At 47.0% G+C, this 23,900-nt stretch overlaps 2 protein-coding genes across 2 annotated transcripts in view; one reads left to right on the plus strand and one right to left on the minus strand.

Moving 5' to 3' along the window:
* The window catches only part of LOC135825191 (protein fem-1 homolog C-like), a 15,663-nt gene extending 13,337 nt beyond the window's left edge, over nucleotides 1-2,326 (minus strand). The window contains exons 1-2 of the mRNA XM_065337919.1: nucleotides 1,965-2,326; nucleotides 455-538 (exon numbers count right to left, since the gene is read on the minus strand). Coding sequence (XP_065193991.1) covers nucleotides 455-538; nucleotides 1,965-2,101 — 221 coding nt within the window. The 5' untranslated portion in view covers nucleotides 2,102-2,326. The remainder of the gene's footprint in view (nucleotides 1-454; nucleotides 539-1,964) is intronic.
* A 152-nt stretch (nucleotides 2,327-2,478) lies between these two features.
* LOC135825190 (DNA repair protein XRCC1-like) lies at nucleotides 2,479-23,579 on the plus strand. Its single transcript, XM_065337918.1, has 19 exons — nucleotides 2,479-2,830; nucleotides 8,183-8,275; nucleotides 8,661-8,697; nucleotides 10,759-10,820; nucleotides 12,071-12,149; nucleotides 13,009-13,088; nucleotides 13,538-13,660; nucleotides 13,903-14,016; nucleotides 14,282-14,602; nucleotides 15,311-15,432; nucleotides 15,621-15,661; nucleotides 16,042-16,117; nucleotides 16,594-16,765; nucleotides 17,519-17,690; nucleotides 18,566-18,599; nucleotides 19,086-19,215; nucleotides 20,413-20,648; nucleotides 21,760-21,835; nucleotides 22,648-23,579. Exons 1-19 carry the CDS (start codon nucleotides 2,780-2,782, stop codon nucleotides 22,759-22,761), a joined length of 2,133 nt encoding a protein of 710 aa, XP_065193990.1. The 5' UTR covers nucleotides 2,479-2,779; the 3' UTR covers nucleotides 22,762-23,579.
* The last annotated feature ends 321 nt before the right edge of the window (nucleotides 23,580-23,900 follow it).

Here is a 23,900-nt window from a genome sequence, read left to right on the forward strand (position 1 = left end):
AATGAATAATTAATTTGCAAAAAAAATATTTAACAGCGGGAAACACGGTGCGTGAGGTCATTAGCGTGTGAGTGTGTATGTGCATGTATGGGAGAGAAAACCTAACAAACGCATAACTTAGCAGGTTGGCGTGGTATTCCGTCATACTGATGTTCCCGCACTCACAGGAATGCAGACACCCTCAAGGCTCAAAGCCCAGTGTCGAGACCGGAGGAAACGATGGAATTTTCTAAAAGATGACAATGGCGCAGGTATGGCATGTACGAGCACGTGTACAATCATGCAGGTGAATGCATGTGTGGGTGTATGTGTGGGTGTATGTGTGGGTGCGTGTGTGGGTGTATGTGTGGGTGTGGGTGTGGGTGGGTGTGGGTGTGGGTGGGCTGCACATTATCCCTATTTGTTGTTATAGTACGACTGCAGAATAAGTGCTTCACGGTTGCATCCGATTTACCTTCTCGTAAGCGAATCTTCATGCATGTCATTCTCCGCTGATAACTTCTCGTCTTCAGATACACTGACACACATCAACTGTATTCTGCAAACACACCACACACACGCACGCACGCACACATACACACACACACACACACACACACACACACACACACACACACACACGTGTAAACGGTCGGAAGACACGCACCAAAATGGACAGATATTCACACACAGTACCAGCGGGAGCCGAAGAACAGGCTGTTGAAGGTCATCAGTACTGATTAGAACATCACCGGGCTTGAAATTGACGACGTCCTAAGTCAAAATTTAACGACAAATAACGACATTAGGATCCACTCGGGTCCAGTTTTTGTATTGGTTTTCCTTCGCAGCATACTGTAAGACATGTATATATAACGAGGAAGCAAATCTAACGTTTTAACGGATGACATTTCTTCGTTATAATAGATCCGTTGAGGCCGTACTGCTTCATATATGCTGTGTACATGTGTGTGGATATGGCAGAAAACTGCAAGATCGTTAACATATCTTCTTGTTAACCTATGAATTTTGGACAATCGTTAAATTTGCGACTCGTTATAATAACATGTCTTACAGTAGTGACACATCCACCGGTAGTGATTGGACTAGGCCCTCCCGCCCTCCCCTTTCTATGGGGTTCGCCGATGGCGAAAACTCACATCACGTGGTGTAGTGTCGCAGTTGTACGTGCGAAATGATGCAAGGCACGAACTAACTTGAGTGACACTACTGGATTTCATTGAGCAGCACTGTAGAATATTTTCACATCTGTGTCATGTGACCACATTTGTGTCATGTGACCACATTTGTGCACACAGTGCCAGTGGACAGCGGAACCTAAATGGCAGCCATCATCTGACCCACAGGTGCAGGGGCTGAGTGGAGTTGAAACCAACATGACTGGTGTATGGGCATTTGATAGATGTGCCATGTTAAAACCACTCTACGCGTATGTAAAAGATCACTTTCATCGCCTTGTTGTTTAATTTTTTTTATTGGTAGTGACCAAGCCTCTCCACTCCAGTGCCCGGACGTCATACGAACTCTACAGTAGTCCATTCAGAAAAAGATGAGCCGCTGGCTCTGGAGAGCTCCCGTATTTGGTGATTTTTCGTGATTTTGTGGTACACTGTGCAGCGCCGCGAGATTCGAAACTTGAAAAAGGGTCCAAAAAGGTACCTTAACTGGGGTTCGGACCGCAAATGTACTGTTACGCAAGTGGAGTGAGCGGCCTGGATTTTCATGGCTTTTCCCCAATTCAGTGCTTTGGGGGCAAAACCTGGCCGAAATCCTATTCTTGTTATGGCTTGCATGCTCTTTGGAAAAATAGACTTCAAAACACAATTGGAAGAGCATTCCATGGGGGATTGCCAAAACATGTGTGACAAAAAGTCAAAATTTGACCCATTTATGGCCAAACGCTAGGATATCATCTTTTTCTGAATGGACTGTAGCCCGTACACTGCAGTAGTACAATCATGTACCTTCTCAACAAGTCTACGTCGTCCACGGTGGTCGCATCCTGCAGGACATTAGCCAGAGTGCGGCCCCTGACTTGCTCCTGTCGTGGTCGCTGCACTAGGGAGCGAAGATGCTCCGCTGTTAGTTCGGTACTTGGCATAGTGACTGACGAAGAAAATGCCAGTGCCAGAAAGTGATGCGAGCAGCAGAACTAAAGGAACTATCGTTGGCTCTGGGCCGTGTGTGGACGACACAACAACCAAACGGTCACGAACAAAAGAAATTTCAGTTTCTTCACAAACACTGGCTTCTTGACTTCAGCTCTGTTCTTGTTTATTTCCATCACTCTTCGTCATTGAGCTTCAAAGCCTTCATGGTTGAAAACTTACGACTTGAACGAGTTTGCACGTGATGGGATCACGATCACTGCATGCATGCATGCACTCCGCAGAACCGTATCCAATGGAAACGCGAGATGGCGTGCTGCCGCGAAGTACAAAAGCCACCAACACAGGCAAACGAAAAACAGAAATGCTGAGTTTCCAGACCAGTTTGGTATCTGTTCAAACGTGTCTGCGCTTCACATTTTCTCAGTAAAATCTCGTGCCAGGCACGAGACAGCTTGCTGCGCAAGGACTTCTCTCCTCTTGGGAAAGAATTCCAGCAAGTCGTGCTGTTTCTGTAGTGGCCGGAGTACCTGTTACGTGTAGATATATCTGCGCCGGTGTGATTTTCGCCCGAATAGTTCTTACCATTCCGACGTATTATTTTTATTTAACTCCCCCACAACCAGTGTTGTGTCAGATCACGAGTAGCTAGTTCGTGCAAGTTGTCAAGAATGCGTGAGCTAAAGCTCCACCAGGTCGTGTCGTTCAGCTCCGAAGACACTGTGAGTCGCGGAGAAAGTATTGCTGTTGTTGTTGTTGTTTATTTATTTCACATTGCATGGCAAACGGGCAGTTCTGCCCAATAACTTGAAAGCGATCACAACCGGTATTCGGTATTGTAAAGAAGAATAAAATTAAATTTTAAGAACGGGAATCGCAAGGAGTGGATGCAGGGGTACGGGTATAAATACGAGATTTTTTAATCTCTGAATGCAATACGAGTCAGATCATCAAAGCATGCTTCTTCCTTGGCAGGCTGCTGAAACCATCACACTTTGCCGTAGTAAAAAAATACACGGAGCGACTTGTGTACAGATACGATCAACTTCATGCAGTCGGGTAGGGCATGAACCACAAGCACATTGAAGCACCGGGAGGGCAAGGTTTTTTATTTTATTTTTTTTCAACATGGCCACAAACCATCGTGGTGGAAACTCCGGCAAAAAAAACGCACAGAGATGCACATAACGGTGGCCGCTGAAGCAGTGGAGGCGGGGCAAGAGCAGCTAAACCGACCAAGGGTCTCCGTATCAACACTGCTCATGCGCCAAACAGAAAAATACGACATGAGAATAAAATGAGCAGGAGCACTACAGAGCAAGTGAGAAATAAAGGTGGCAGCACAGACACGCACTGTGTAGAATGGGAAGGAAAGTTGAGGTTGCGTCCCAATTGACCTTGAGTGGCCATGCCTGTCGGTGGGCCTTGCTAGACAAATACGTGACGACAACAGCTCGCGGACAATTCCAGAACGGATTCGAAATGTCAGGAGTCGGAGCTTGCATTCCGCTCGTTCCAGCACTGGGCAGACACCATACAGCTGAATCGTTTTTCGTTGTGAAGGTGTAGCCCAAGATCTCTTCCTCGACACTTCCTAGACTTGTGACGATTCGGAAGCCTGAATCCTCACGAACGGGGCGACCCAATCATCAGTGTTGTCCGACGCTTTCCTCTTTCTGGACTCGATTGTGTCTTAGACGATCATTGATCGGAGCAAGGAGATCCATAACGGCTGATGAAACAGCTTGCCGGATTGAGTTTTCATCCATCTCTAATCGCGAGAAGAAGAGCTCAGATTTTCTAATCACTTCGTGTAGAGCGGAAATAAAAAAAGGCAACTGTAGTGATGTGGTTGCGTGATTTTATATTTCCATGTTGTGAAGTTCCGGTTGGATATTTATGACATCATAGGCGATTCCAACTTCTGGCATCTTGTCTGGCCACCGTCCTCATCAATGTCAACTGTGCCGACGCACACTATGCTACTTGTAATGCGTGTCGGGACGACTGCCAGCTGCACCGCATTCGTGAGGAATTTCTTCAGCGAGTTATCGGTGTGAAAGACTTGTCGCGTGTTCAATTCCTTGATCACGTCCAGCAGCTCTCTAGATTAGAGTTGACGGCCCTTTTGAGACCTTTCCTCTACTTCCTTCAGGCAGACTTCTGTGTCCGTCTTCAACACGTTGTAACACGTCCTCCTTCCATCATCCCAGCCATCAGCTGGCTTGGCTTCCAGCCAAGAGTTTGCTACATCCTGGCAAGATTGCTGAAGATGAAGAATTATCCTTGTGATGCTGTGGCTTGAATTGATCACTGGTGTGGTTGACGGGTTAACCCTTTATGGAATGCCAAATTTGTACAGGAAAGAAGCGACATGCGAAAATCAGTAATAACTCGAAATCGGTGTACATTAGCCAATACAACACCATACATTTTCGGAAAGTAGATAGGATAAGCTCCACCATCATCATCCTCGCCGCCGCTCTCGCTACTAGCAGTATCAGCAAATCCATCAGATAAATTGTTTTCTTGAATTTCTGGGATATCATTATCACTATCACTGTCCACTTCGAACTCGTCGTCATCAGACTCGTCAAGTGGGTCGCCAGAACTGTCCTCGTCAGAGTTCCAGTTCAGAATCATGCCGATGGCATCGGCCGCATCCATGCGGAGGACGTTTCCGCGTCGTGCTATGACATTGCTCGTACTGCAATTTTAGTTCTGCATGCTCGCGCAAGCTCTCAATTTTTTTCTTGCGCGGCCGATTTGGTCAACATTTTGACTAGGGACCCCCGGTGAAAGACTTGTCGCGTGTTCAATTCCTTGATCACGTCCAGCAGCTCTCTAGATTAGAGTTGACGGCCGTTTTGAGACCTTTCCTCTGCTTCCTTCAGGCAGACTTCTGTGTCCGTCTTCAACACGTTGTAAGACGTCCTCCTTCCATCATCCCAGCCATCAGCTGGCTTGGCTTCCAACCGAGAGTTTGCTACGTCCTGGCAAGGTTGTTGAAGATGAAGATGTATCCTTCTGATGCTGTGGCTTGAATTGATCACTGGCGTGGTTGACGGGTTAACCCTTTAAGGACTGCCAAATTTGTACAGGAAAGAAGCGACATGCGACAATCAGTAATAACTCGAAATCGGTGTACATTAGCCAATACAACACCATACATTTCCGGAAAGTAGATAGGATAAGCTCCACCATCATCATCCTCGCCACCGCTCTCGCTACTAGCAGTATCAGCAAATCCATCAGATAAATTGTTTTCTTGAATTTCTGGGATATCATCATCACTATCACTGTCCACTTCGAACTCGTCAAGTGGGTCGCCAGAACTGTCCTCGTCAGAGTTCCAGTTCAGAATCATGCCGATGGCATCGTCCGCATCCATGCGGAGGACATTTCCGCGTCGTGCCATGACAGTACTCGTACTGCAATTTTAGTTCTGCATGCTCGCGCAAGCTCTCAATTTTTTTTCTTGCGCGGCCGATTTGGTCAACATTTATACTAGGGACCCCCGACGAATTTAGCACCATTGGAAAGATATGGATTTTGTCTTTCCCCAGAAAAATTCACGTTTCAAGTTTTGATCTTATTAGATCAAAACTCGTACAGTCCGTCCACAAAGGGTTAAAGGCAACGGTAGCCATGATTGGGAGATGATCGCTGAGGCTATGTGGGAGAACACGGTGGGATTCTACAGCGCCGTCTTCAGCTTAGAGGAGGTCTATTGTGGTCCTTGACCTACTATGTTCTACACACGTAGCGTCGGTGACGTGATTCGAAATGCAAAGGTGATCGCAGAAGTGTTGAAGATGCATACCAATTTCTTAAATTCTCAAAAGCAAATTTACCTCGCTGAGTTACTTCCATCACCAAACCGAATTGCTTGAATGAAGCCACAGCAGCAATATCGGAAAGGGAACGGGGACAGCCGAATACATGCATGTTGCAAAAGAAGGATCCACGAGCGGGATTCGAACCCAGCACCCCTGTCTTTCCGGGACAGTGCCCTACCGATTAGGCCACCGGGGATCACACACACTCATGGGTCCTTCTTGCTACATGCACACTGACAACCTCAGTTCCATTGATTGTTACTTGTAGGGGCTTACCGGCAACTGAGATACCTTTGGACAGCACATGATCACGAACCGCTTGGTTTGAAACAGTTACTGAGCAGAATCCACGACGACTGTGCAAGCGGGGATCTCGGGGTCGTGGGAAATATAGATTAAACCGTTAGGCGCCAATGTTGTCGGTCTGGATATCAGCGACAACAATTCCGCTACTCTCTTCAGGTTCTCTATATGGAACAGGTGCTGGCTTGGCCAGTCATCTTCAAGTTTGAATGTAAATGCAGCAGAGACCACAGCTCGGTTTTGGTCTCCCGTGGCCATTTTGAGAAAAAAATGTCCACTCACTCAAAAAGACAGCTAGCTGCCTCTGCCTTTCCCTTTGGCTTTGGTTCGATTGTGCTTGTGGGAGCATGTGTGTGTGTGTGTGTGTGTGTGTGTGTGTGTGTGTGTGTGTGTGTGTGTGTGTGTGTGTGTGTGTGTGTGTGTGTGTGTGTGTGTGTGCGAGGTGGAGAGACGTTGTGGCTACTGACACGAAGTCCATTCCAAACTGGTTTGATTGCGCACAAGACCGGTCAGCTTGGCGAGAGCAGGTTCTGGTTTTTCAGCCTCCTCGGGCAGTAGAGAAATCCGTACTCTGCTCATCTTGCAACCGGGCTTTCTCTCGTCCTCAAGACAAGGCACGGCACAAGTGTTTGGCTGAGCGCCAACTTCCCGTCCACCAACAGCGTGGTTCAGCACAGTGCGTCAGTTGCTGCCGATGGTTCCGTAGTAAGGGTGGGCTTGCAGTTCATCGCTGCCAGCCTGCACTCCCTGAACATGCAGATACGGCATTGACGGCGTCTCTCGCTAGTTGCTGCTTCCAGCATTGTCAACGCTGCAATCGCTGCTTCAAGTCCCGGGCTGGTTTTAACCGCCATAACTGCAACCGTGGAAAACGTCTTGCTGCAGCCGATAGGGAATCACTGCCGCTGATCTGCATGCATTGCCCGAAACGTTTCCGACGACAGCAAGATTTGACGAGGCACCAGAAGTCCTGCCAATGACGGTGCACTCCAAACTCTGGCCCCCTCCGGGGGTGACATTGCCCAATGGGCAGTCATGCTATAGTAGTAGTAGTAGTGTGTGTGCGTGTGTGTGTGCATGCAAGCTGGTGCGTATACGCTTGCATTATTTTTTAATTTATTGTGTGAACACTTGCATGGAATTACATGATAATACGACATCAATTGTATAAGCTACACTGCAATAGCCTAACCCCCCCCCGGCGCATGGGCGGCGAAAGCTGGTTTCGATCCGCCTGGCTTTTATATACCCAAAAGGTATGGTGGGACATTTTTTTAGGGCTGCAATGGGTAGGGGTTTGGTCGGGTAACGGGTTTCGGTATTTTTATCTGGGTAGCACGGGTACCCTATCGGGTATTTTTTTGACACAGCTTGTACCGTGAGTGTGTGCACCTGCGCTACATAGAAAGTGTACTGTAGCACGCAGCCATTCTGTTTACATGCACCATTGCAAAACACCGTACTCCAACTACCCTATCGGGTTCTCAGGAGCAAATTGCTACCCTACTACCCGATCAAATTACGGGTAGCACGGGTACCCTACTACTCGTTCACACCCCTAATTTGTTTGAAGAAGAAAAAAGCGATAACCACTGATAACAGCCATGGATAGATGGAAGGACAACAACAACAACCACAACATGCGAAACAGTGCTTTTTTAAGGCATTTGCCACCCTTACATCATGATATATGTTAGAAGAACCCCAATAAAACCGCTAGCGTGTGGGTGAGTGCGGTGGAAAAAAGAAAAGAAAAGGAAATGCCAGAATATTGACTCGAAGCATTGGCGGTTTTTTCACATGCACTTTCTCTCTGTCTCTGTGTCTCTCTATCTATCTCTCTTTCTCTCTCTCCCTCTCTCTCTCTCTCTCTCTCTCTCTCTCTCTCTCTCTCTCTCTCCCTTTCCCTCTCTCACTCTTCTCTGTGTTCAGGTACACAAGGCTAGCAATTTATTGCGCTCATCTGGACAGCAGAAATGGTTGTGTGCAGCAGGTGGCGAAAAAGAAGCCAGCATCATCTTCCAGGTAATATCAGCTATCCTCTTACGCTGTCCCAATGACGCACACCTACTCAATGCAGAGTTTGGCTGAAGTGCAAAGAAATGAATTTTAATGCCAGTGAAATATGCCTTCATGGTCAAGATGCACGGGCGCTACTCGACCCCAGCACTATGAGTACTACTCCGTGCACTTGAACGTGGCTCTATTGTAATCCAGATTTTGGTCCAAATCAGTAGACGTGTTGTACTCCAGTCATGGGCACATTGTTGTGTTCGGTCGCTCGCTGGTTGTCCAGGAGTTGTGAATGTCTGAAGCACAACTTCTTGGCCTCGAATCCTTGCAAGCGTGTGTGTGGGTGTCTGTGTGTGTGCATGTATGTCTGTGTGTGTTTGTCCTGTGTGTTCATTAGCTGGAGAAGGCATGTGAGATCAGCTCGGTCGACATAGGTAAGTGGAGGGAGGGTAGACAGGAGAACATGTAACAACACACAGACTACGGCTGTGAGCAGGACTGTGTTTCTCGTATCCTTGCCCAATTGACCCGCACTGGTACTGCATATCATGTAATTTTAGTAGGGCTGAAACGATCGTGGATTTGTACGTATCGATTACTCTTTAGCTTAACGATCGAGTAATCGATTATAATCGTTAGCAAATAGTGTCATAATTCTGTGCAAACATTACTCTGTTTCCACAAACTATGCCTTCATAATACCAACAAATCTGCATTGGTGAAAGGGTAGCTCCGAAACATGGCAGTTTTGAAGTCAATTTAACCTCAGAACATGAACCATGCCCCTGGCAACTGCATACTCCCAGCGGAAACTGATTCAAACTTCACAAAACGAGGGTTTACAGTACTTTCTGGACACAAATTTAAAAAACGCAAAATAATCGCAATCGGTAATCTAAACGATCGCTAGAGTTATCAAACGAGTACTCGATTATTCGGTATAATCGTTTCAGCCCTAAATTTTAGGTGTATTCAAATTTCGGTACCAGGGACCTGCCAGGTTTCAGGTGTAACGTAGAATTAGGTGACCAGCCTACCCTTCACATACAGTGCATACTCTAGTGCCTTTTAGGTGTAATCTAAATTTAGGTGCCTGAATTCTGTACAGAAATTAAAATTACACCGAAAATAACGTTGTTATACAGTATAGAGTAAACTTCTCATTCTCATTCCAGAAGAGGAATACAGAGAGGGAAACGGTGGCTGCATGCCTGAATGCTACTCTACATGTAATAATTAAAGGGGAAGTTAGGCAAAAATTAAAATTTCACCAGTTGTAGTCTTCAGGGTGCTGAGTCGAATGGTCGTGGTCCGAGGAAGCTGAGACGCTCCCTTCCTACTTGAATCCCAATCGAACTCGCGCACTTCCACCGAAACTGGGTGACTGCGCCCTACTAGATGGGGATTTGTATGCAAAATGTCACTAAAAGCGCCATTTCGTTCTTATAAAAGCACGGATGACCGCGATTGGCCCATATGTTGTACTCTTTTGGACGCTGAGTCGACTGGTTTTGGTCCGAAAAGGCTGCGATGCAGCGTTCCTCCTTTATTCCCAACCGAACATGGTTGAACAAGCGGTCACGTGCTCCTGCGTACGCCAGTCACCTGGTCACCGTGCCTGCAGGGTACAACTTACTAGCCTGTTTGACCTTTTTTGGGTGCAGTCCTGTCACTCGAGTTGAACCTTGGTGTGAAAGTTGTCGCCTGCTGGCGTGGTGACCAGGTGATCTGGGCACCCAGGAGCACGTGACCGCTTGTTCAACCATGTTCGATTGGGAATAAAGGAGGAACGCTGCATCGCAGCCTTTTCGGACCAAAACTAGTCGACTCAGCGTCCAAAAGACTACAACATATGTGCCAATCGCGGTCATCCGTGCTTTTATAAGAACGAAATGGCGCTTTTAGTGACATTTTGCATACAAATCCCCATCTAGTAGGGCGCAGTCACCCAGTTTCGGTGGAAGTGTGCGAGTTCGATTGGGATTCAAGTAGGAAGGGAGCGTCTCAGCTTTCTCGGACCAAGACCATTCGACTCAGCACCCCGAAGACTACAACTGGTGAAATTTTAATTTTTGCCTTAACTTCCCCTTTAAGAGGTTTGGCTACGCACCCGCCGCTCGTTCCACTCTCTCGTTTTGTGCACATTTTTACGAGTTGCTGGTACATGTGCACCTCTCTACTGTGTTCTGCGTGCAAACAAGACTACCGTAGTGTTTTGAATAGAAGCCTGATTTTCAAGATACACTGTCGGCACATAAGCCTGGTTTTAGTGTTGACATACATAGAAATACCTGTCTTGTATAGAAGCCTGTCTCATGTAGAAGCCTGCAAAAATCCCCATATAAGCCGCGGCCTTTATACACGATTTTACGGTGCGTGTGCCAGGAGTGTACAACTCCTATCTTCAGCTGCTGTGGACTGGAGGGAGCGGTGGCACGTGAGATATTAACCATGCAAGTGATTTTTTCTCCCGTTGATTTCATTTCTCGTTGCAGGAAATGCCGGCTCAGCGTTTGTCGAAGTACTCGTCTGCCGCAGCACCTCCTCTGAATTCCAGGTGAGAGCAGCCTGGAACAAACTGAACACAGTGTACGAACACTTGGATATTAACATAATTGTGAAAGATTCCTTGTCTAATTGTCTGCAAACTCGAACGCAGCCATTTACACATTACATTTTAGGAAACTTCACTTCTCAACTCCAAACTCGAAAACGGTCTCTTCACTGCGATTCGGTGTAGTGTAAATTTGAATTTGAATCGCAGTGAAGAGACCGTTTTTGGAGTTTGGAGTTGATAGGTGAAGTTTCCTAAAAGATTCCTTGTGTGTTTTTGTTATGTCATTACCTGCATTGCGCCTGCTGCTGCTGCTGCTGTTGATACTGCTGATGTTGATACGGTTGTGATACTGTATAAGCAGAAATATTCGTCTTGAATTTAATTTTGTCTTTTTCGTCCAAGGAGCTTTTGGACTAGATTAAATGTAGGACTAATGTTGATTTGCCCAGCTTTTCTATACACTCTTATGATCCATGGATGAAATTTTCAACCGGACGAACTCCTTTTTTTGGAGTTGGACGAAATTATTGACCGACGAAATGTTCTGCCTCTACAGTAGTCAATGTCAGTTGTGTGAGTGGCATCGTTAGTACTGTTCTCATGGTGAAAAAAGGCACAGCAGACCTGCCAGGAAACCTTGCCCTACTAAGCCGAACCACTTTGCATGTGTGACCGGCCCAGTAGCCCTTTGCCGGTCTAACTCAATGTATGTGAGGGGTGGTCACGCAAATACATGTAGTCAACTTCGCTAATAACCACTGCGGATATAACGACAATTCGCGAATAACGACAGAATTTCTATGCCAGAGCAAAGTCCCTTCCACCTGTAACACATATAATGGGACTTCGGGTATAAGGACACTTAGCGAATAAGGACACTTTTCTGATGCCCGCCGAGTGTCGTTATAAGCGAAGTTGACTGTACGCACAACCAGGAATAACTCAAGAACTATGTGATATAGGTATGGGTAAACCATATATTTTCAAAATCTGTATGTCTGAACACGACCAGAAAATTCGAGTATGACTAGGTCCAGGCAAGGATACGGCCCATGTAACCCGTCAAGGTGAGAGAAAATACAATTGCGAATGAAACACACGAATATCACTGTCAATGGCATAACCGTGCACAGTATCTTGAAGCACGTCTTCGTTCGGCCACGTGGAGCATTACACGCACAACTCGGCTAGCTGTGCGTCATTTTTTCACTTCTCCAGTGTCCATTGTTATCCTGTTGTTTCTTGTTCAGGTGCTTGTCGTAGCGTCCAGCTTCATGACACCGGGTGACAGCAAGACATGGAAGAATATAAACTCAGTGAGAATGTTCAGTAAGTACCGTGAAGAGAATGTGAAGTTGAAGACAGAGAGCTTTGCAGCCTAGAGAGCATGTGTGGGCAGACGTGTACCGTATTTCCCCGAATATAAGTCTCACCTTTTTACACTCAACTTCAGGGCCAACAAAGGGGATGTGACTAACAATCGAGCATGATCACTACTGAAGTGAATATATCGAAACAACAGCATTGGGTATCACGCTCCTCGGCTTTCGCCTTGTTGAGCACTCTCAGTAGGCTGCTCTAGTGCTGCTGCATCGCGCAATGCCCGCTACTTTTTGTAGTTTGAGCACTCTGGCGCTAGAGCGACGAGCTATCTGAATGTCTGTGGTGCCTCCTTTGCACCATGGCTGGTAGCTCGGCCTATTTAGCTCGTAGCTGTACTGATGAGGCCTTTATGGCCGAAACAGCTTGCTGTCTACAGCATTGGGTATATCGAAACAATATGGCATCGACCTGGAATAGGAGTGCGACTTACAATCGAGTGTGGCTTACAATCGGGGAAATACGGTGTTTACCGCCATACTGCCAGGTGTGTCTTTACCACCATATTAGTCAACCACGAGTACCATGAGGTCCTGTGAATTCGTGTAGGGTCTAGTTTGAATATAATTGAAGACTGGTGACTAACCATGTAACTCTGAGTAGCAGCAAATGAATAGCCTTGTTCCATCACTGACCTGTTTGTGTGTGTGTGTGTGTGTGTGTGTGTGTCTGTCTGTCTGTGTGTCTGTGTGTCTGTGTGTCTGTGCGTGTCTGTGTGTGGTGTGGGTGGGTGTGTGGGTGTGGTGTGTGTGGGTGGGTGGGTGTGTGTGCATGCGCGTGTGTGTGCGTGTTGTGTGTCTGGTCTTAGACAAGGATGCACTGAGCAAGACCACGGCCGATCAGAAGTGGGACCGGATCAAGGTGGTGTGTCGTCAGCCCTTCAATAAGGTATGATCCGCATTCAACTTCCTAGGCCATAGCCTCGGTTGTGGGTTTTGATTAGCTGGAGTACATGTACGGCTGTAGCCAAAGAAATCCGACCCGCCATTCAAGAGTAGCGTCCCGTTTCCATTTCAATTTCATCATGCACGTCCGACAAACCAATCCGAGGGCTGCAGGTGCCTTGGCACCACTTTGGCCCGTGGGTTGGATTTTTTGGCCACGACTGTTGTTGATTTTCTGCACAAGGAAATTAAGTGTTCCTTGATGAACCCTACCTGTCTTCCATTTCCATTTGCATTATTTGGCTAGAATCACGTTTCTGATACCTTCAAGTTCAGGCTTCCCTGCTGTTCCGGTGTGCCTTTGATATACTCTTACTTAAAACACTCCCTGGTAGTGTGTCAGTGTCCTGTGTGCCTGTGCTTTAAACACTCCCTGGTGGTGTGTTGTTGCAGGTTGAGAAGTTTGGCGTCTCGTTCGTCAAGTTCCGCGGGCCGGGAGATGCGGACGATGCAGATGTGTCGGCATCATTGTCCACTGCATCGACCACTTCAGCAGCAGGAGGAGTACCCTCGCTGGTAGGGTAACAGCTGCTGCTTATGGGTGTTTGTCTTATGTTGTGTGCTCCCAATCCGGTTTTAATTAAGTCTCATGGGGGTTGTGTACGTACTGGGGGATTTGTGCGGAAAACGAGTGTCTACAATGGAATTTGGATTTGAGACGGCGTATTCTTGTTTGCTCCCTTAGCTTGAACCTCTCTCGCTCTCTCTCTCTCTCTCCCCCTCTCTCTCCCCTCTCTCTCTCTCTTTCTGTCTTGCAGGCAAGCACGCCTAGTTTTGGCAAGTTCAACCTCCGGGACGCTGCTTCTTCCAGCAACATGTCGGTCGGATCATTGTTCGCCACTCGCAACGATCAGCCCACCTCGACTACTGCGGTACGTGTCCACTTAGTAGCACAGTGCTGCTAAATGCAAACAATGATGTGAGTCAAGTCTGCCCCCTGTACCAGTTCATGTCCCAGTGTTTGCAGGTCCAGGGTTACACATCGCCCTGTACATACAGGCTCTTCTTTCCCGACTGATCCTTTGAATAAATATGCGCCTAATATTTGTTGGCGTACAGTACCTGAAACACTGAACTCCTAACTCGGAAGTTTAAGGCTGTCCATGTTCGCTTTTCATTTACTTTGTGTGTGTCAAGGCGTCGTCAGCTTCGTCCATGGCTGCTCAAGCACGCGATGCCAGCTCCACACTCTCAGCGAAGGCACAGCCCACCACCGCAGCTACAACTGGCGTCCCGAGACGAACGCCTAGCCCGAACCCGGACGCGTCCCTCAAGCCGTCAACGTCCGCCGCCGCAACATCACAGAAGCGCAAAGCCTCGCCTAAGATGCCCCGTGCTGACAGCAACAGCAGTGCGAACAGCACAGGTGGCAAGGACAACGCCGGCCAACCGCCGCCTGCTAAACGCATGCGTCGTACCGGTGGAAAGAAAGCTGATGTGCCGTTTGAGGAAGTCCTGGTAGGTATTTTGCATCTCTTTCTCGAGTTTTTTTTGGGGGGGGGTATTCTTCTACTGGTGGTGTTCATCAGTGTGTGTTTGTGGGGGGGGGATATCGTGTCTGCATGTGTGTATGTGTGCATGTGTGCACGAGTAGTATTTTTAGCCTACTTTGTGGTAGGCACATCGCCCAGCCCCATTACTGTAAATATACAAATTTTCGGCAGCTATTTAATTTCGGCTATATCCGGCACCGACCCAAAACGCCTAAATTAAAACGCCGATGAAATTTTTCACAGCATCTGTCGCACTATACCATGCCCTCTACCCCATTCCGAAAATAAATCGCCGCCGAAATGTCAAAAATCGTGAAGTGCCGAAATTTTGTATATTTATAGTATTGGGTTTTGCTGGTGAAACTCCTTTTGGACCCAGATGGAGAGCCAAGGGTAAATTTATACTGTAAAGAAAGACCAAGAAACTACAAGTTACGCTATAATCTCCACTAACACCACCAGTTACTAAACAATCAGCTCATACTATAAACTCCTTTTCAAGGCTTTTCACGATATTCCCAGGTGCCGCTTTTTGCGGCATAAATAGTTGGATGTTGCCATGCACCCTGAAAAGTGAAAACCCCTATTGTGAAACGGTTTCTCTAGGCAGTTCACCTTTTTGAAAGTGTTTTTTTTAACTCTTTGTTTTTCTTGACCTTTGTCGTGATGGCAGGATGGAGTAGTGTTTGCGCTAAGTGGCTTTCAGAACCCTCTGCGCGGCAATCTACGCGACAAAGGCCTTGCCCTGGGTGCCGAGTATCGATCACAATGGGAAACAGGCTGCACTCATCTCGTGTAAGTTTTGCCCCGATTATTACAGTGAGTGGGCAACACTGCTGCATGTCCACCATCACCACCACCACCACTGCTGCAACAGCTTGAAATGTGTGCTTTCTAGTGGATACTTAAGTTTGTGACAGGCTGTTTTGAAGTGTTTTTGCTTCATGCCCTGTACTTTGTGTGTCTGGTTTCCCTCCGTGCAGTGCTGCGTTTCAGAATACGCCAAAGTACAAGCAAGTCAAAGGTAGGAGCAGCATGTATGTTCTGTGTCGATTTATTTCTGTTACGTTCAGTAGGCAGCCGTTATCCTGTAAACAGTCGGAAGTCCAGTAGGGAGTTGAACTCATGATCTAGCCATTTTTTTACGACTCGGTGGCACTTGCACGACTTTTCCTGTAGAAAGTCGAAACATTTCCAGCACGAAGTCTGAGTTTTGTCAGTTGAGCTTCTTAGAAAGATCACTTGCCTTCTTCCTCCACCAATCATGGACTTTGTTTGTCTGTATGTCTGTCTGCGTATCTGTCTATGCGTATGCATACATGTATGTGTGTGCGTGTGTGCGTGTATGCATACGTGTGTGTGTGTGTGTGTGTGTGTGTGTGTGTGTGTGTTTATGTTGTCTAGGTGACCGTGGGATCATTGTTACGAAAGATTGGATAGAGCATTGTCATACTGCTAAACGTCGCCTCACTACTAAGCGGTGAGTGATATCACAGACTGGCGGTAGATGTGCATTACGCATACTGGTTCTATACCCGTGTTCTAGCCGGGGCGGGCGGGGCAATAGCGCACCAGTTACTGCACCACCCTACTCATTTTTCAATGCAAAATGCGGCCTCATATCGATCATTCCGGGCGCTCTGTGCACCCGTATGTTGCATTTTTTTGTGACGGGGCAATCGGCCAACCGGTCTTCAAAGTTCCTAGAAGTTTGCAGCGCAGCACATGATCTTCTTCTTGCAGCTGCTTCGTTGGAGGTGCTTGTGGCCGCGTGAGGAAATCAACAGGTCCTCTGATATGTGGTGCGCTAGCTCCCACGATGCTTGGTTCACAGGATGTCCCTTCCAAAGTACAAAACACTCAACCTTCATCTGCACGTAGATGAACCTAGTGTGTCCATGTGTATATTTCCTGGTCGGATGTGTTCTCGGATTGTTGTCATCCGTCTCTCTCCAGGTTTGTGTTCAGCGCGGCCGACGCAAGCTCCTCGTCCAGCGACGACGAGGACAACGACACCCGCTCCACGCAGCCCTACAGGAACGTTGCCGCACCAGCAACAGCAGCGGTGGCGGCTACTAAGACAACTGCAGCTGCTACGTCCGCCACCGCCTCCTCTACCAGTCATAAGGTACAGTGCTGCTCAATGAAATCCGATCGCATGAATCATGAGTCATGTGATCATGAGTCATGATCACATGACTCATGATCACTTGAGGCCACTGTGCAGCCCCAGACCTGTGAACACTGGACTGAGAAATCGTGTATTGCATACTCTAATTTCAGAAAATTTTAGGTGCTCAATATTTTTGGTATTAGGGCAAAGGCCGGGTTAGGTGAACAGAAATTTTAGGTACAGAGAAGCAGTTCCCTATTGGATTATGTGTATTAGTGTTTGTTCGGTGTGTTGGAACTTTAGGTATGAAACAGACGCACCGAAAGTACCGAAAATAAAAGTACACCAAAAATGTATGAAATTACAGTAGTTCTTTTTCCGCCCTGCTAAATCTACCACACTACTTTGAAGTGCTGGTTCATGCCACACGACGTGTGACTGTGTGGCAACAGCTAAGATCTCTCCTGTTTGAGCTTTCTGGATCAGCATTATACCGTAGCGTGTGTTGCTTTTCTTGTGTGTACGTGTGTTTATTTGTGTGTGTGTGTGTGTGTGTGTGTGTGTGTGTGTGTGTGTGTGTGTGTGTGTGTGTGTGTGTGTGTGTGTGTGTTTATTTGTGTCTATGTCTGTATGCATGTGTGTGTTTTTGTGTGTTTATCTGTACACGTGCCTCTGTACGGTGCGTGTGTGTGTGCGTGTCTGTCTGTCTGCCTGTGCCCATGTGTACTGTGCATATGTACGGTGCATGTGTGCGTGTGCTGTATTCAGGGACAGTCACGCAACACGTCACACAGCCCCCGAGGCAGTCCACAGGCTAAACGCAAGGCAGTGGCTGCTGCAGCCAAAGCTGCTGTCAACTACAGTGATTCGGATGGTAACACCGCAGACACTAGTGCTGTCAGGGCAAGCACCGCTGTAGATCGTGAGGCTACGGCTTATTGTAAGTTTTGTCTGTCCTGTATCTTTCTTCTTGACATGCTGCTGTGCGTGTGTGTGTGTGCCCATAAGTGGGATCATTTCCAAGTCCACCCATAGTTTGGGGTTTCCAGGCGGTGTCGGCTGTTAGGTGGTTCAATAGCCGATTGAATCATCTTTCCAAAATCCCTTTTGAATCTCTCTCCCCTCTCCCGGGGAGACTCACGTGACCAGTTTTGGCAGTGAGCAAGTACAAGTAAGTGTGTGTGTGTGTGTGTGTGTGTACGTCTGTGCGTCTGTTTGCCGTTCCACCATATCCAGTACCTGTGTGGTGCCTTTACCAGCTTGCAAACTAATCATCCCAACATCATCGTTCAGTGCTGTGCTTCTTATTTGTTAGTGCTGTTAGATTTGTTCTAGAATATTCCGGTCTTTCTTTTGTTTTGATAGTTGTAGTCCAGTGCATTAGTGCTGGTCATGCTTGGTAGGTCGACTGAGACTCATTCATGGCTATTACATGCATTGTATGCTATAGCCTAGCCGTAACTGACCACTGTTACGGATGTCCAATCCAGGTCAGTGTTTGACCTTTCTATGCCCCCCTCTTATGCATTCACATGTTGTCACCATTCATGTCTGAGTGTGTAACCTGAGCACCCTCTCTATGTGCATCGTACCATATCCGAGCATGAATAGTTTAGTAATCTACGCACTGTCCTGCCGTGCTCGTTTTCTATATCTTCCGTTGTTCTCATGTTCTTGAAGTTAGTTGTTTTAGTTTACAGTCTTCGTACCTTTCGTAATGTAGGTTCTTTACTGATTGCTGCAGTGCATTTAGTTGGAACAAGTGCTGTGCTCATATGTTCTTGTTGTGTTTTCTCGTTGTTGCTCTTCACATAGCCTCAGGCAGTGATACAGAAGACGAGCTAGAAAGGTTAGTGACTCAATGAAACCTTTTCAAAAACTTTTTTACGCGTTACTTATTATGCAGATTGGTGCTCAATGAAATTCGATCGTGTGAGTGATGTTTGCGCCCTGCACCAGTGAACATCACAGGATTCGTAGGGTGTGGGCTGATCAGCGCCCGGCGCGTGCTTGGCGCGATCGGATTTTATTGAGTAGCACTGTACTTTAAAGCGGGTTATTTGTAGCGACACTCTACGTGGAAATTTGTTCAGGATGTGTGAGTAGCCGCATTCGGCCTTTCAATTCCACTTCAGTCTCCACACAATCACCGCACTCTCTCTCTCTCTCTTTCTGTGTGTGTGTGTGTGTGTATCTCTATCTCTCTTTCTCTCTCTCTTTCTCTCTCTCTCTCTCTCTCTCTCTCTCTCTCTCTCTCTCTCTCCGACCTTGACCTGGTGTGTGTCCACATGTGGATGTGCATGCACGCTTGTATCGGCGCCTATGGTATCTCCAGGCTCCGCGTGCAGCAACAACAGAAAGACGGCTCTTCTCCGGTGGGTGGAGATGATGCAGCTCGGTCGTCGTCATCATCGGACACTGAAGTGGATGAGGAGATGTCAGCTCTGCCTGCTGGACACAAAGCCGTATGTACATGTACTGTGAAACCTTTCACAGGCGATCACCGCTCAAGGGACTTTCAAAATGTGGTCACTGTGTACAGGTGATCTCCTTATCCAGGGTCATGTGATCTCCTTTTCCAGGGTCATGTGACTGGAGATACAGCTAGCTAACTCCCTTGGTCCTGGTTGTAGTGGTCCTCTGGGACAGGTGGACGCATTTACAGGTTGTACTATAGACGTTGTGCGATATACGTCATACTGACTGTAAAAGCAGAAATTTTCGGTGGTGTCATATTTTCGGTATTCTCGAAAATCGGCGGTTCGGTGGAGGGAAATTTTTCGGTAAAACCCGTTTTCCAGGAAAGTGTACTACAGTCGGACCTCGCATAACCGCACACATCCGTTTTCCACAAAAAATATCCGGATAGGCGAGGGAACCGGATAATCGAACACACATACTGTGTGTATGCATGGCAAATGCTGTAAATCGGTAACCAACAATTTTCTTCCGGATGGCGAGGGATCCGGATAAAAGAGGACCGGATAAGCGAGGTCTGACTGTAGTACTACATGTATACAGCACAGGTTGTACCGAAATTTTCGGTGCGTTTTATTTTCGGTAAAAATTGTCGGCACCGAAGTTACCGAAAATAAAACACCACCGAGAATTTCTGCTTTTACAGTAGTATGTTTGCCACCCCAAATTATTCTATATAAGGGGTTTCTGTACCCGCTTTGGGCATTTTGCCACCCCAACTGGCTCCTATATATGGTGGATTTGACGTTATCGCATAACCTCTATATTCGACTTTCTTTGCCGGGAATGATTTTGAATTCAGTGTGACCGAAATGCGTACCCACTGCACAAACACAACACACGGTTTTAGCACGTCTTGAATTTGCTCTTCCGTGTCTGGCTTGCAAGTGTTGTGTTTCGGAGCGAGGGAAAGAGCAGTACGATGTAGGTGGCCTAGTTTCCTGATACTTTGAAATTCTACGTGAAGCCCAGATTTGGAATTGCAATCTTGAAATCCTGATTATGATATTGAAATATAGAAGAAGAAGAAAACACATGGACACGAGTGATGAAGCAACTACACACGAATGTAACAAGATAATAAGCGGTCAGTACGTGCGATAACAGGGCACAAAACTGACAGGCTACTGAGACATTCAGCGACCTAATGATGTTGAACGCGTTGTTTTCATCCTGTTGTTCAGGCTACACCGGTGAAGACAACGAGCATCAGCAGTAGCAAGGCCACGGGCACACCATCGTTGGTTTCCAACACTGTTGCGGCGGCGGCAGCAGCGGCGGCATCGTCATCGCAACGCCCGACAGGCGGCCGGCCTCCTCGACTGGCCAGCTTCTACGACGGCGTGCACTTCCTGCTGTTCGGCGACTTCAAGCCGTCGATTCGCAAGGCGCTGGTCCGCTACGTGTGCGCGTACGGCGGGTAAGCTGTCCGCTGCTGGCTGTGTGTATGTGTGCGCGCTTGCAAGGACGCTCTGCGCAGTCTCGTTACACAGTGTGTGTTTCATTTGGCACGAGAATAACGTTTTACACTCATACCTCTGTTATCCGGACCCCAAAGGTACGAACAGTTCGCTCTACCCGGCACCCTTTGGGGGAGTTTCAGTGGAAATATTACTACTCTTTTGTCACTGGCACCCTTTGGGCGAGTTTCAGTGGAAATATTACTACTCTTTTGTCACTGGCACCCTTTGGGCGAGTTTCAGTGGAAATATTACTACTCTTTTGTCACCGAGGCTTTGTGTGGAAATAGTGATGTCATATGCCATACCTACTAGTATGGCCTTTCCCCATCACAATGGATGTGATTCGTAGTTGTGGACATTTCAAAGTTACGGGCTGTGCCCGGTCCCGAACCGTCCGGATAAACGAGGTATGATTGTATAATATTATAGCAATATGCTTTGCGCAAGGCTCTGGTTTGCTATGTCTGCGCGTACAGCTAGTAAGCCATCCGCTGGATGTTTGGATCTGTGCACGTGCAAGCTCTGCTCAGTCTCGTTTAGTACAGTGTTTGTTTGTTTTTTCGTTTGACGGGGAAACAATATCAGGATAATAACACTGGCCAGCGCTCAGTTGCACTGCTATTTCACACAGTCGATCGGACGTTGTGGTTCAACGTTTCGGTCACTATGACCATCTTCAGGGGAGAATAAGGTTGTTTATAACAAATTAACAATAAGCTTTGCCTTGCACTCACCTAGCCATTTTATGCAATGTTGCCTTTAGTTACAGTGAGTCGCTGTGGCCTTGTGTGGGTCATATAGATTGGAAGTGTTGCGCTGGAGCTAAGAAGAAGCACTTGCTCTGGCTATGCGTCTCTTCCACCATGGTGTGATTCTGTGACCACCTGTGCCTGTTGAAATGTCAATTGTTGTTGTCCACCGTTGCCCAGCTCCGCTTCAGCTTTTGTGACGCGACGGGACATTAGTCTTTTTAGCCTTTTTCATATGTGTGTATATGCGTCTGTCTGTCTGTCTGTCTGTCTGTCTGTCTGTCTGTCTGTCTGTCTGTCCGTGCTCCGATCGTTTCAGAGTCATCGAGGACTACATGGCGGATGATGTCACCTACGTTATTACAGACTCGGAGTGGGACAGGAATTTTGATCAGGTGTGTGAATGTATTGCCCATAGTTGTATGATCTGAATCAACACCTGTACAGTGCTGTCGGTCGCCGAAGAACTGGGGGGGGTCAGCTTCCTAGCCTAGACCGTTCTTATCCTCATGTACATGTACTACAGTCTATGCACAGTTGGGTTACTTTGTATTCATCGGTATGCTGTGCATGGTAAAAATTCTAGCCTGGTCGTTCTTCGGCACTCCGTTCTTCGGCACTCCGTTCTTCGGTGCCCGGCAGTACAGTAGCTGTAGATCGAGTGATTTTCGTAAGCGCAATGTTGAGTTCTGCGTATACCTGGGGGGGGGGGGGGGGGCAGGGGCGTCGCACACGGTACGGTCACTACGGTATTGACCCTACCACTATTTGCCCCTAGTACCCCGTGAATCAATAAAATCCTCTGATTTGGGCTCTAAATTTCCAAGATTTTCGGCTCAGCCATCCCTCCCCCACGAGTAAATTGTACTTCAGATGGCTGACCGTACCACACTAAAATACCTTCCAACACCTGGGGGGGGGGGGGGGGGGGGGGGAGATCAAAATCCATGGGCTGAGATGGCTGTATGTCACTGTGTCACACATACTTGTAGTCTGGTGCTCGGAGCAGAGGATCGAAGAATTCACGCATACGCTGTTATGATTGTTCTAACCGCCCACCTCTGTATGTCCGTCTCTCTCTCTCTCTCTCTCTCTCTCTCTCTCTCTCTCTCTCTCTCTCTCTCTCTCTCTCTCTCTCTCTCTCTGTCTCTCTCTCTCTTTCTCTTTCTCTCTGTCATTTGTTTTCGTTTTCGTTTTGGTGTACCAGGCACTCGCCGATGTTTCAACATTGAAGTTTGTCCGGCCATCATGGGTAATGAGTTGTCACGACAGTCAGAAACGATTGCCCTTGGATACGCATGAGATAAAGAAGCCAGAATGACAAATGACCGAACACCACCATGACGTTTCTCAATTCTTTTCCTGGAACTTCATGGTGCTTATTCCCCCTTGTGGATTGCTTCGTTTTGTTCTTCAGTGGCCTTACTCACCACGGCCCGGGTATGACTGCCATGCTTTTCTAGACAAGTTCCATGTTTTAGAACTTACTTCACTAAATCCGGTCTCTAGACTGCACGATAAAATAAAAAGAAATTCTCAACCAATATTTCGGCATTGGGCCATCATCAGGATTGTCCATGTTTTCACGTTTTCTAGAGTTGGACTGTTGCACTCTGTTCGTTTTACCATTGTTCAATGTTCGTTTCACCTGTGCACGATGTTCGTTTTATCAGATTATCCGTACGTGCAACAGAAAAATCCATCTACCCCTATCAATCTGTTATGCTACTTGTACATCGTTTCAGGACGACTTCTACTTCAGGTCAACATACCACTAGGTCATTGAGTGATTTTCGCATAGCTGTTTCATCATGTGCTGGCATCACATCAATCACAGTACAAAATTATACTCTCTTTTTTTAATTATTCTTTGAAGCAGCTGTTGGCTTGTTTTTTGTTTGTTTACCTTTTACAACGAATGTTTCACTTCTCGAGTCCAGGGTTGTGACTATGCATTTGCAAACACTGTTTATTTCTTCCTTTGTTTTCTCTCCAAAGGACATTTACTATTAGGGCAAGATTTTTTATTAATATTTTTTTAGGACTTGCAGAACCGTAACCTCTTGGAGGCAGCCTTTGACCTTTTTGAAAAAAATTGCTCATATGCATGTATGATATGGCACCTTTGTTCTTTTCAAAGTCTTCATGCCATTACTCTTTCTCTCTGAAGTGGGCAATTTCTGGGATTAGCTTTAAAAATGGTGGCATCTGACGACCCGGCGATTGATAGTAAACCATGCGTCAAGGATTTCACTCGTCACAATAGTGATTTCTGCAATGTTTATTTGTCTGGTCCTGTAGCTGGATAATGATACCGTCTTCCATGACTTGCTCGGTGCTGTGCATTTCGAATGCCGAACAAGGAGTTAGTCAGCGTTTCATAATCAGGGCGCGTTCGAATTGTCCTCATCACCTTTCGAGAAACATCTTGGAAGAGATTAGTTGTACATGTACTTAAGG

Source organism: Sycon ciliatum, chromosome 9 (assembly GCF_964019385.1).
Source record: "Sycon ciliatum chromosome 9, ocSycCili1.1, whole genome shotgun sequence".
NCBI classification, from domain to species: Eukaryota; Metazoa; Porifera; class Calcarea; order Leucosolenida; family Sycettidae; genus Sycon; species Sycon ciliatum.

Excerpts from the sequence above, each read along its gene's own strand:
- LOC135825190 (XM_065337918.1), top strand. The coding sequence starts at position 2,780 with ATGCGTGAGCTAAAGCTCCACCAGGTCGTGTCGTTCAGCTCCGAAGAC. Across the intron at positions 2,831-8,182 it reads CGTTCAGCTCCGAAGACACT|GTACACAAGGCTAGCAATTT; the intron begins GTGAGTCGCGGA and ends CTCTGTGTTCAG. Across the intron at positions 17,691-18,565 it reads TCGTGAGGCTACGGCTTATT|CCTCAGGCAGTGATACAGAA; the intron begins GTAAGTTTTGTC and ends CTCTTCACATAG.